General features: G+C 41.6%; 1 protein-coding gene and 1 pseudogene across 1 annotated transcript in view; both read right to left on the bottom strand.

Annotated features, from left to right (window-relative positions):
• Nucleotides 1-1430: 1430 nt before the first annotated feature.
• The window catches only part of TSHR (thyroid stimulating hormone receptor), a 100185-nt gene continuing 89480 nt past the window's right edge, over nt 1431-12135 (bottom strand). The window contains exons 9-10 of the mRNA XM_006086971.3: nt 5484-5672; nt 1431-3005 (exon numbers count right to left, since the gene is read on the bottom strand). Coding sequence (XP_006087033.1) covers nt 1601-3005; nt 5484-5672 — 1594 coding nt within the window. The 3' untranslated portion in view covers nt 1431-1600. The remainder of the gene's footprint in view (nt 3006-5483; nt 5673-12135) is intronic.
• LOC102431446 lies at nt 9787-10725 on the bottom strand (annotated as a pseudogene).

The raw sequence follows: 12135 nt of genomic DNA, 5'->3' as shown, positions 1-12135 counted from the left end.
AAATCTTTTAATTCATGGTGTGGTTTTAACTCATGGGTGGTTCATGAGCACTGAGAACCAAATGCATCTCTGCTTGGGAAAAAATTAAGGGGCTGTGTTGACAGATAACTTGGAGAGTATCTCTACAGATGAAGATCTTGACCATTTTAAGTTAGGAAGCACTGCTGGGGAATAGCATTTCATGTCCAGTGATCAACAGGGTTGGAAAGTGCTGGTACTTCCTAGGAGAAGAAACTTCTCTTGATAGCTTTAGGACTGAATTGTGAGTTGGAAACAGCTAAGTAAAGAAACCAATCCCTGAAGACAAGTTAAATGTTTTCGAGTGAATTTGCACAGTGAAACAGTAACTCCAAATAATCAAAATTTGCAAAACTATTTTTTTCTATTATATGAATGCAATCTGTTTTGGCCTGATAATTATAGCTGTAGGTCTAGTAATTAGATGAATGACTCAGATCCACCCCAATATGGTCACTCAGTAGAATTATTGGTACAAACCAAAAATGAAACAAATATTTGTTTCATAACCAAATCTGAAATAAACAAAGTATTTCCTGGGTTATATGTCTAGGCTCCAAAGAGAAGAGATGGCATCCCTAAAGATAGGAAAAACAGAATCTTCTTTCTTATATTTCTCTTTCTCTTTGTCATGGAAACAGGTTTTAAAGGAAAGGGATGTACATAGAGTTTTAAAACTGGGAGAGGCCACCAAGCTCCTTCATTTCTACAGACTTCTGAGACCACATGATTTGCCTGAGTCAACAGTAACTGGTGTCAGTCTGCTTTATTAATCAATGGGCGATTTAGTGTCTCTGCTCATATTCCTACTTGTTGCTACTTAGAATATTTATTAAGTTCACGTCTTTTAGGCTATGAGACTAGCCAAGATGAGCAATTTTTAGTTTGCCTGGCCACATAAGCTGAAATCCTGCCAGTTTTTCTGGCAAAACATAACAGTTGGGTTACATCAGGTAGGATCTGGTGAAGAGATGATTAATAGTTTCAGAGTCTGAAAAAACAAAGCTAAGCCTTCCGCCTCCTTCACGTCTCATAATAGCCATTTCTTGTGTGCTGTCCTGTTTGACTTCTCACTTTCAAGGAACTCAAACTCCCTCTGGCTATATCAGGAAACATGAAGCTGGGCTGAGCCAACATGTGGCTGATTTTGTGATCGCCAACCAAGTTCATCCTTTTGCCATCTGTTGAATCTTTAGTATGAAATGCTGTATAAAAGTGAGAAGCTCAGTGTTGAAATGGATGAGTTGATGTTTGTGGAGCATCTGACACAATGTCATCCCTGCATTTAGCATCAAACAAGCCTTCCAGAAAGTATAGATTGTTTTGATATCACCAGGGGTTTGGATATACTGGTAGCTTCTCTTCCTTCTTGTGGGGGATGGGGAATGGGGGGGGTGGTGGGGCGGGGAGGGATGATTAGTTTAATACTAGCTCCTCTCAGGAGATGAACTCTTGCCCCATGAAATGTCACCTGCACAATAGCTAGGTAAGCTGGCTTGTGTGTGTCTAGGGGTTAGAATTCATGTTCAAGAAACCAGCCTTTTATAAGTCCCCTTAACACTGTGAGTAGTATAGGGTCAGCTTACAAAACTGTTTGCTTATATTCTTTTGAGATTTGGCCCTGCTTATTTGGGGTGAGATGGGACTTTTCAAGCAGTTCATAGTCCTCCTGTATGTTGGGGAGACTTTGCCTCGTGTCTTGGGTGCCCTTTTGGACCTGAATATCAGTCCTGTTCTTCGGAGAAACCCTCTGGCCCCGGTATGCCTGAGCCTGGCGTTTACAGATGCCAAACTTACTGAGTAGGATAAATACGTCCCGCTGGAAGGTCTTGGTGAAAATAGCGTAGAGGAATGGATTGGCACAGGAGTTAAGTGGATAAAAGAGAACCAGTAAGATTTTGGAGTTGGTAACCGTGATAAGAGGCTTGTTCATAAGAGCTGACAGAGCATAAAATGAGATGGGGGCCATGCACATAAAGTCAGTGAAGATCAAGACAGCCATCCTTTTGGCAATTTTGGTGTCTTTGTCCCCTGGGTTGTACTGGGGATTTCGGACTGTGATGTAGATCTTCACGTAACAGAAGCAAACGATGATAAAGGCAACTATGTTGAGCAACAGGACAAGGATAATATATGCCAGGGCAAGAGGGGTCTCGGTGTCCATGGGCAGGCAGATGCTGACTTTGGCATAGCTGCTGATTCCCACCAAAGGGAGCAGGGCCAGCAGGAAGCAGCAAACCCAGCCCCCAACCATGATGGCATATGCATGCCTGAGGCGGATTTTCCGGTCCAGGCGCATGGCGAAGGTGATGGCATACCAGCGCTCCAGGGTGATGACTGTCAGTGTATACACTGACAACTCACTAGCAAAGACGGTGAAGAAACCAGCCGTGTTGCATCCGGGGCCTGTCTGCCAGTCGATGGCGTGGTTGTAGTACTCAGATTGAGTGTAGAGGTCTACGGAGGCAATGAGGAGTAGATACATCCCCATGCAGAAATCCGCAAAGGCCAAGTTGCACATGAGAAAGCGCGGGACGGTCAGTTTGTAGTGGCTGGTGAGGAGGATGACCAGGACGAAGACGTTGCCCAAGAGAGCCAGCAGACTAACAAACCACACCACGATTCTCAGGAATTTGTAGCCCATTATGTCTTCACAGGGGTTGAACTCATCTGACTTGGGGGTACACACCATGTATTCATTGCCCCCACACACTATGTAGTCATAATGGTTATCAAAGGCCTGTAGGGTCTCTTCCTGTGGGTTTTTGAGCTTCTGGCCAAACCCAATGATCTCATCTTCTTGCTCTTCAAAGAAGACATAATAATGAGAGTGGGAATTCTGGAACTTGTTTTCCCTGTACCCAGCATTGTGGTCACCTGGATCGTCTTCATATTCCTGGTAGAAGGGACCATTCAAAGCATTCACAGACCTTCTCTGACGCAGGCTCTGGATACTGCTCTCATTACACATTAAGGAGTCAAGGATTCTGCAAGGCAACAGAAACAAGTCACTGCTTGCTGAAAACCCCCTAATGGGCCCCACAACATGTAGCAAAAAAGATTCTACATGACCTGGTTAGGTCCACCTCTCCTAAGTCATTTCCTATTACCCTTCAAAAACTATGCTCCAGTGAGCTGGCCCTTATTTCTCCTCTGCAACCAGTTCAAGACCATTAGTGAGAGAAAAAGCATGGATGCTGGAGCCAGTCTGCCTAGGTTAGGACCTGGCTTCACTATTTACTAGCTGTTTCACCTTGGGCAGGTCTATGAAAATTTGGTTTATCCTATTTTAAAAACAGAACCATGAAATGATCTATTTAATATATTTTTAAAGCTCTTATATAGCACCTGGAACATGGTTGGTGCTGTATATGTGTTGGTTATTGTTTAGAACACCATGTTCCCTTTGCCTGAAAACTCATGACTGCTTCTACTCATTATTCAGTTTTAAACTCAACTGTCCTTTTGTCCCTGATCTCTTTATTTTTATTTATTTATGTTTAAAATATATTTTTATTGATTTCAGAGAAGAAGGGAGAGGGAGAGAGAGATAGAAACATCAATGATGAGAGAATGGAACCCTGACCTCCTGGTTCCTAAGTCAATGCTCAACCACTGAGCAATGATGGCCCGGCTGTCCTGATCTTAGATAAATTTTCCTACCCTTGTGTTTATTTCCTTCATAGCATTATCTGATATCTTACTTGTTTGCTTGTTGATTTTCTGACTTCACCTACTGGAATGTAAATAAAATATTCTTGCCTGTCCTATTCACTGAACAAATGAATAAATGGACAGTATCATGCAGGCATGCTTGTCGAGTAAGACTTAGTTTATTGTTAACCTATCAGACTGACATCAAAAGAGATTCTTTAACTTGCTGGGCAGATGTTGATTCATCTCTTGGGTTAAAATGCCAATGGGCTGCCTATTCCAACCTGTTTGGAGGTTAACGGGAAATCTGGACCCTGCCCTTATGCAGTTCATTAGCCTCCCACCCATCCCTGGTCCTTTCCTACTCTGGGCCACATGGCATCAGTATAGAGCCTGCTATCAGCACCCCCATACCCCACTCCTAGTTTTCTGTAGATGTTATGCCCGCCATTGACCTTTGCACAGCTGCTCAACTTTTCCATTTGCTTCTTCCCACTATTAGATCCCGAATTATTTCCCAATGCAAGTATGAATGCAGAATGTCAACCAGTAGATATTATTTAGAGACAGAGAACACACTATACCAGTGATGGCGAACCTTTTGAGTTCGGCGTGTCAGCATTTTGAAAAACCCTAACTTAACTCTGGTGCCGTGTCACATATAGAAATTTTTTGATATTTCAACCATAGTAAAACAAAGAGTTATATTTTTGATATTTATTTTATATATTTAAATGCCATTTAACAAAGAAAAATCAACCAAAAAAATGAGTTCACGTGTTACCTCTGACACGCATGTCATAGGTTCGCCATCACTGCACTATACTAATAAATGACGGCAGTATTAGGAAAATGTGATTGCATGAGACACAAAGGGGGAAATAATACAGAGTAAAAGTGTAGGTGAGGACAAGATTCAGAGAAAGCATGGAGAGAAAAAGACCATCCCGCTCCCGGCAGGTGGCTCAGTGGTTAGTGTCAACCTATAAACCAGGAGGTCACGGGTTCAATTACCAATCAGGGCACATGCCTGGGTTGTGGACTCGATCCCCAGTGGGAGACGTGCAGCAGGCAGCCGATCAATGATTATCTCTCATCAGTGATGTTTCTATCTCTTTCTCCCTCTCCCTTCTTCTCTGAAATCAATTAAAAAAAAAAAAGACCATCCCTCCTTTGCAGCCTGATCATAAAATAATACACATTGAGAGCTTATAATATTCCAGGTTATTGTGATAGGTGTTTTCTATTCAGTTTCTCATGTAATCTTCTCAAAACCTTTTTGAGTGATAGCATTATGATCTCCATTCACAGAGGCTCAGGGAGGTTAAGTAGGCTGAGATAACACAGTTAGGAAGTGGCAGAGATGGGGTACAAACCCAGCTGATTCCAAAGCCCCCACATATGTAACCAGTAAGCTGTGACCTTTGCAAAGCCCTAATTGACCAGGTAACACAATTACTTGTGTTTCTAAGTTTGTCCTCGGAATTGTGGCATCTAATGCATGTTGCATCTGGAGGCCATGCAATCTAATCTTAATAAGATTTCTACATGATCTGGTCATTCCTCTCTCTGCTATGTCATCTCCTAGTCTCCTCCCCTCCCCTGCTGTGCTCCATTGACCTTGGCCTTATTTCTCATCTGTAGCCACGCTGAGTCTGCATCATTGTGTCCCATGGATTTCATGTTTCTTGTGGATACTTCCAATTCTTTCTACATGGTTTTCAAACCACAAAGCTTCTTCCCCGGACCCAGAAATTAATACAACTTTTCCTAAGGCCTTTTGTTGCTTATCCCAGACACCTGCCACTTACCCTCTGATTTTCTTCTGATTCTTAAAAGCACAGCAGTGGCTTGGATAAGAAAGGTCAGCCCGTGTGAGATGGAGGAAACTCAAGGAAATTGGAAGTTTCTTTAGAGTCCAAGTGTTTCTTGCTATCAGTTCCTTGAGGTGCTCCAGGCCTTTGGAAGGCAGGGCAGTAACACTGGTATAAGAGACGTCCCTGGCGGCGGGGGGAGGAGAAAACAGAGTCATACAGAGAGGTGGTGAGCATCCAGCCTCTAACTGTTGCCCAGAAAGTCAAAGAAGCCCGGGATTAATGTAAAATTCACAGGCTCCTTTCTGTTACTGAATATACACTCTGAGTTTTTATATACAGCCACTGGTCTAAGAAAGGATAGTAGGCTTCTAAGTGATAGGTGACAAGGGTCTCCCATTTTTATTGCTTGGAACTCCGGTATCCATCAATACAATAACTGTTTAGCAGACATTATATTTTATCCATCGCAATACATACAAACTTTTGGAGTCAGGGACAGACATCAATTCTACTCTGGAAATCTATACCTATAGCTACTAAAGGGTTTCAAGAGGCAAAAGAAATATATTTGAACAGGCTCAAAGGGGCCAAAATTGCTCTCAGTCTCTGTGGGGAATGGGGTTTTGGGTTTAATGAACTGCTCAATGATACAGATCAACACCAATATCATGAAAATCTCCTGAAGATGCAGAACTTGGGAGTCATACCAGTTGCATGGTGAATTCATGAGATGAGAGAGAGAGAGAAACATTACGGTTGCCTCCTGTACACATCGCAACTGGGGATCAAAATTTCATTTTCCATCTTTTTAGGGAGATTTCAGGAGGCAGATGAAATAAAAGGTTTTGCTGAATGCACTATTTTTGACTTTATTTTCTGTAATAATTACCAGTTTTATTTCTCTGGCTAAGATATGCAGAAGTGATTTGAGGTTTATATTTTAACTAGAGGCCCAATGCACAAAATTCATGCATGGGTAGGGTCCTTAAGCCTGGCTGGTGATCAGGGCCGGTCTGTGGGTTGACCAGTGGGGCAATCAGGGGGCCCCTGCTGGTACCCGCCTTGGCTGGCTTGGGGCCTGCGGGCTGGGGGCAGCTCCTGCATTGAGTGTCTGCCTCTTGGTGGTCAGTACACAACAAAGCAACTGGTCGTTCCACCTGTTGTTCCACTGTTTGGTCGATTTGCATATTAGGCTTTTATTATATAGGACTAGAGGCCCGTTGCACGAAGAGATTCGTGCAATAGGCCTTCCATCCCCTGGCTGCCAGCACCGGTTTTCCTCGGGCAACTGGGACCCAGGCCTTCCCTCGGCCGCAGCGGAGAAATCAAGCCTCTTCAGTCTTCACTTGTCTTCAGTCTTCGCGCAGTGCCTGCATATGAAATTAACCTCCATCTTTGTTGGGTTAATTTGCATATGCATCCTGATTGGCTGGTGGGCATAGAAGAGTGACACCAATTTGCATGTTTCTCTTTTATTAGTGTAGATAGTTTAGAGAAGAAATCAAGAGTTTAGGAGAAGAAATAAAAGGCATCCAAATTGGAAGACAAGAAGTAAAATTGTCATTTTTCGCAGATGACATGATATTGTACATAGAAAACCCTAAAGACTCCATTAAAAAATTATTAGACTTAATAAACGAATTTGGCAATGTAGCAGGATACAAAATTAATGTCAGGAAATCAATGGCATTTTTATACACCAATAGTGAACTTACAGAAAGAGAAATTACAAAAACAATCCCATTTACCATTGCACAAAAAAAAGTAAGATACCTAGGAATAAACTTAACTAAGGAGGTAAAAGACCTGTACTCAGAAAACTACAACACGTTGAAAAAAGAGATAGAGGAAGACATAAACAGATGGAAGAACATACCGTGTTAATGAATTGGTAGAATCAACATCATTAAAATGTCCATACTACCCAAAGCAATCTATAAATTCAATGCACTCCCCATTAAAATATCAATGGCATATTTAACAGATCTAGAAATAACTCTCCAGAAATTCATCTGGAATTAAAAAGAAAAAACCCGAATAGCTGCAGCGATCCTGAGAAAGAAGAACAAAGTAGGAGGGATCTCAATACCAGATATCAAGAAGTATTACAAAGCCATTGTTCTCAAAACTGCCTGGTACTGGCACAAGAACAGACATATAGACCAATGGAATAGAATAGAGAACCCCAAAATTGACCCAAACAACTATGCTTAATTATATTTGACAAAGGAGGCAAGAGCATACAATGGAGTCAAGACAGCCTCTTCAATAAATGGTGCTGGGTAACTTGGTCAGATACATGCAAAAAAATGAAACTAGACCACCAACTTACACCATACACAAAAATAAAATGGATAAAGGACTTAAACGTAACACGGGAAATCATAAAAATATTAGAGGAATCCACAGGCAGCAAGATCTCAGATATATGCCGAAGCAATATCTTCACCGACACAGCTCCTAGGGCAATGGAAACTAAAGGGAAAATAAACAAATGGGACTACATCAAAATAAAAAGCTTCTGCACAGCAAAAGAAACTATCAACAAAACAACAAGAAAACCCACTGCATGGGAGAACATATTTGCCAATGATATCTCTGATAAGGGTTTAATCTCCAACATTTACAGGGAACTCATGCAACTTAACAAAAGGAAGACAAACAACCCAATCAAAAAATGGGCAATGGATCTAAATAGATACTTTTTGAAAGAGAACATACAGAAGGCCAAGAGACATATGAAAACATGCTCAAAGTCACTAATCATCTGAGAGATGCAAATCAAAACAATGAGGTACCATTTCACACCTGTCAGAATGGCTATCATCAACAAATCAACAAATGACAAATGCTGGAGAGGATGTGGAGAAAAAGGAACACTCTTGCACTGCTGGTGGGAATGCAGACTGGTGCAGCCACTGTGGAGAACAGTATGGAGTTTCCTCAAAAAGCTAAAAATGGAACTACCATTTGACCCAGTGATCCCACTTCTAGGAATATATCCCAAGAAACCAGAAACACCAATCAGAAAGAATATATGCACACCTATGTTCATAGCAGCACAATTTACAATAGCTAAGATTTGGAATCTGCCTAAGTGCCCATCAGCAGATGAGTGGATTAAAAAACTTTGACACATCTATGCAATGGAATACTACGCTGCTGTAAAAAGGAAGGAACTCCTACCATTTGCAACAGCATGGATGGAGCTGGAGAGCATTATGCTAAGTGAAATAAGTCAGTCAGAGAAAGATAAATATCACATGATCTTACTCATTTGTGGACTATAATGAACAACATAAACCAATGAACAAAAACAGATCTAGAGACCGAGAAGCATCAATCAGATGCTCAAACCTCAGAGGGAAGGTAGGGGAGGGTGGGGGTAAGGGGGAGAGATCAACAAAAGGACTTGTATGCATGCATATAAGCATAAGGGATGGGCACAGACAATAGGGGGTGAGGGTGAGGGCAAGACTGGGGGGATGAGGGGACAATGGGAGGATAAAGACACATTTGTAATACCTTAATCAATAAAAAATTTAAAAAAAGGAGTTTAGGTGCCCCCATTGCCCTTATAAGCTGGTTGCAAATTATTTATTCTTTTACTTATTAAAACATTTCAGTCTATCTGTGACATATGTTCATTAAAAATACATATAAGCAAAAATAAAATGCACATCACACAGAAATAAGCAGTTTTTGATGTGTGTATGTATCCACACACGTACACACACACAGACTTTTACCCTACATATGTGAGCTGTTACTAAACATGCTGCTTTGTAACTTGCTATGTTTTACTTTACAATATGGAATAAACATTTTGTTATTATTATTATTTGCTGCTAAAGCTTTATTGTTTCCATTTGGCCCAATACAAGGGAGATGGCTCCAGGGTGGTTAAAAGAATGACTAGTGATTTCAGGGAGAGGCTCAGGCAAAAACCAGACACCAGGGAGATGCAGAGGGACCCCTCAAAGGCTCTGGGCTCTAAAGGTTCCTAGTTGTGCTTGAGGGTGAGCCTTCGAAGACATTTACCCAGCCCAGCCTGTGGAGGTGAGTCAGGTGTCACCCATCTTCTTGATGAGTTTCACCTGCTCATCCAGGAAGTGTTTCTCCAGGAACCTGCTGAGATGGGCGTCTGCGTGGGCAGAACACAGGGCATGCAGACCCACAGGGGCCTAGTTCAGGTTCTTCTCCATGACTATGGAGCTTCCATGGTGTCCTGGGTTTTACCCTACTCATCCTGGGAAGGCTTGGAAGAGAATGCGGTCGCTGAGCTGGTTTTGCATCTTTAAGAGAAGCTGGGCTCCTCGTGCTTCTGCTCCACCACCTTGTGGAAGATGTGGCCCAGGCCCTCCAGAGCAGTATCGTCAGGGTGGAAATGGAAGCCCAGGGAGAGGTAGGTGCGGGCGGCCCACAGATGCTGGGTGACCAGGCTGTTGACGGGAATGATTGGGAAATGATTCTGATGAATTCGGGAGCTCATGGTTGTTCAGCAATAAGGAGTTAAGGTAGAAAAAACAAAACAAAACGGTGTTGCCTGGTCTCAGAGGCTGAGGATGGTTCCCAAGGGTGGTCGAAGGCTGGGTTGGCGTCCCTCGGTCTGTTCCATTCAAATACTGTTGAAGCAAGAGACAGATCTGAGGGGCCACCAAGGGCACTCTGGAATAGACATATTTTTATGCATTTGGGTAAGATTTCCCAACTGAAAAACAGACCTGGAGAACGAGTCAAAATACAAAATGCTGGTAACAAGGAAACTACCTAAAACAAAATTCCCCCAGATGATTAAAAGTAAAACGAAGGCAAAAGCTACCTTAGAAAATGTGAACAGAAAGAAAGCAGGGGCTAGGTTTTACTATCCTACAAAAAAAGAAAAAAAAGAATTCAGGCTTAAAGTACTCAGGATAAGGATCGCTGTGTGAATGTCTTTGCTTCAAATGCATCACCACAAACTTGTTTCTTACTCTTATTTCTTCCCTAAGCCTTTCCAGTTCATTGACTCCTCTTAGCATTTCTTCAGAGTTCAAATGCCTAACGGGAGTGTCCTCTTTAAATCCCCAGACAGGCCGAGTCAGCCAGTCTAAGGCTTCCTTCTGCTTCTGGCTGACCCCTTCTTCAGAAGGTTGAGGATTTCCTTCTGCCTCCTGTGGCATCTCTTCTGAAGGGCGGTCATTGGCATGTTCTGTGCTTTTCCTTCATTTTCTTCACAAGACTTTTGCATGTTGAGTATTTTCCTATTATTTCCCTTTTGAATAAATTAATTCTGAAAGGATCCGGGGAAGTTCTCTCCTTCTCCAGCAATAGGGAACTGTTTCAGGAAACAGGCCCTGGACTATATGTCATCACCTTCAACTTCTAATTACTTCATTTAACACACAAGACTGCAGATCTTAGAACAAATACTTGCTGAGAACTGAGCCACTCTACACAGTCTGGCATTGATGAAGAGCCTCAGCTGTTAGACATCCTAAAATTCAACAGGGCAGGATCATTTTAAGTTATCTGAAGCTGTATTTTTTCTCAGTCATCTAAATTTTTGGACCACTTTGAATCCAGAATTTCTTATTAGTGTACCTTCTTTTATAAAATAATATCTTCAGAATAAAACAAAAGAGAGTAGCTATCAGCAGTTAAGGGATTTTGAATTTGTGAATGTAGCCATGTGGATGGAAACCTACAAGCTGGAGGGCCTCCCTCTCTCTATTGACTCTGGCACTTTGCACAGAGTTCATTACGTGATGGGCACTAAGCTTCATGAGACTCTGTCTCTAGCAAGTGTTTACTCACAGAACGGCATGCAGCGGAGCCCAGCCTGGCAGACACTTTGAAGTCTAATTGTCTAGGTCATGGGAACCATCTCAAGTTAAGTGTCCGATGAAATTAACAGGACCTGAATTTAGAGAGAGGGAGTCCGATAGGGATACATACAAGGCAAGAAGGTCACCCAATTTTATGATGCTAGAAAATAAAGAAGAGTCAACTGATATTTGATGTCACAGGAGGAACAAATTGCTCCTCAGAAGCAATTATGTACAGTAGCATCTCCAAACATTAGAACAATTTCAATTTCTTCCATTTTTTGTCCTCATTATTTAACATTAACCTTTGATGAGTTTAATTGCAAATGAAATAAGCACCAGTTGGCTTGCCGGTGTTTCAGCAGCAATGTAAGCGTCTGTTACGCTTGCTTGTAATGAATGTGGGTTTTCTAAAGGTCACTGTGTAGAAGCTGATCATTATAACGTGTAGCCACATCTGTAAATTGTTAGATGAAATGCAACTACTAGTAAGAGCAGAAAGAAGATTAATTTATGGCTTAAAAGGCAGTTTAACAAATTATTAATACTAAATTAAAAATAAGGGTGTAAGACCTGGAAGTTCAAGGCAGTGAGCTTATCTAATTATTTGTTTAAAAGAATTTAAAAACACAATATGCATTCATTCAATAAGGATTCATTGCTTTCTATGTCTTAGGTGCAATTCTAGATTTTTGGGCTATAGCAGTAAACTAAAATGCAGATATTCCTGTTCTTCTCATGCTTACATACTATAGAGCAGAGAGAGAATTAAAAAAAAAAGGTAAAAACTTACAGAATGTTAGCTGATAACTGTTAGTATCATGGGGAAAAGAATTATA

The sequence above is a fragment of the Myotis lucifugus genome, unplaced genomic scaffold (genome assembly GCF_000147115.1).
Source record: "Myotis lucifugus unplaced genomic scaffold, Myoluc2.0 scaffold_34, whole genome shotgun sequence".
Classification (NCBI taxonomy): domain Eukaryota; kingdom Metazoa; phylum Chordata; class Mammalia; order Chiroptera; family Vespertilionidae; genus Myotis; species Myotis lucifugus.
Note: the sequence above shows the minus strand (reverse complement) of the source record. Positions and strands in the feature narration are given on the sequence as shown.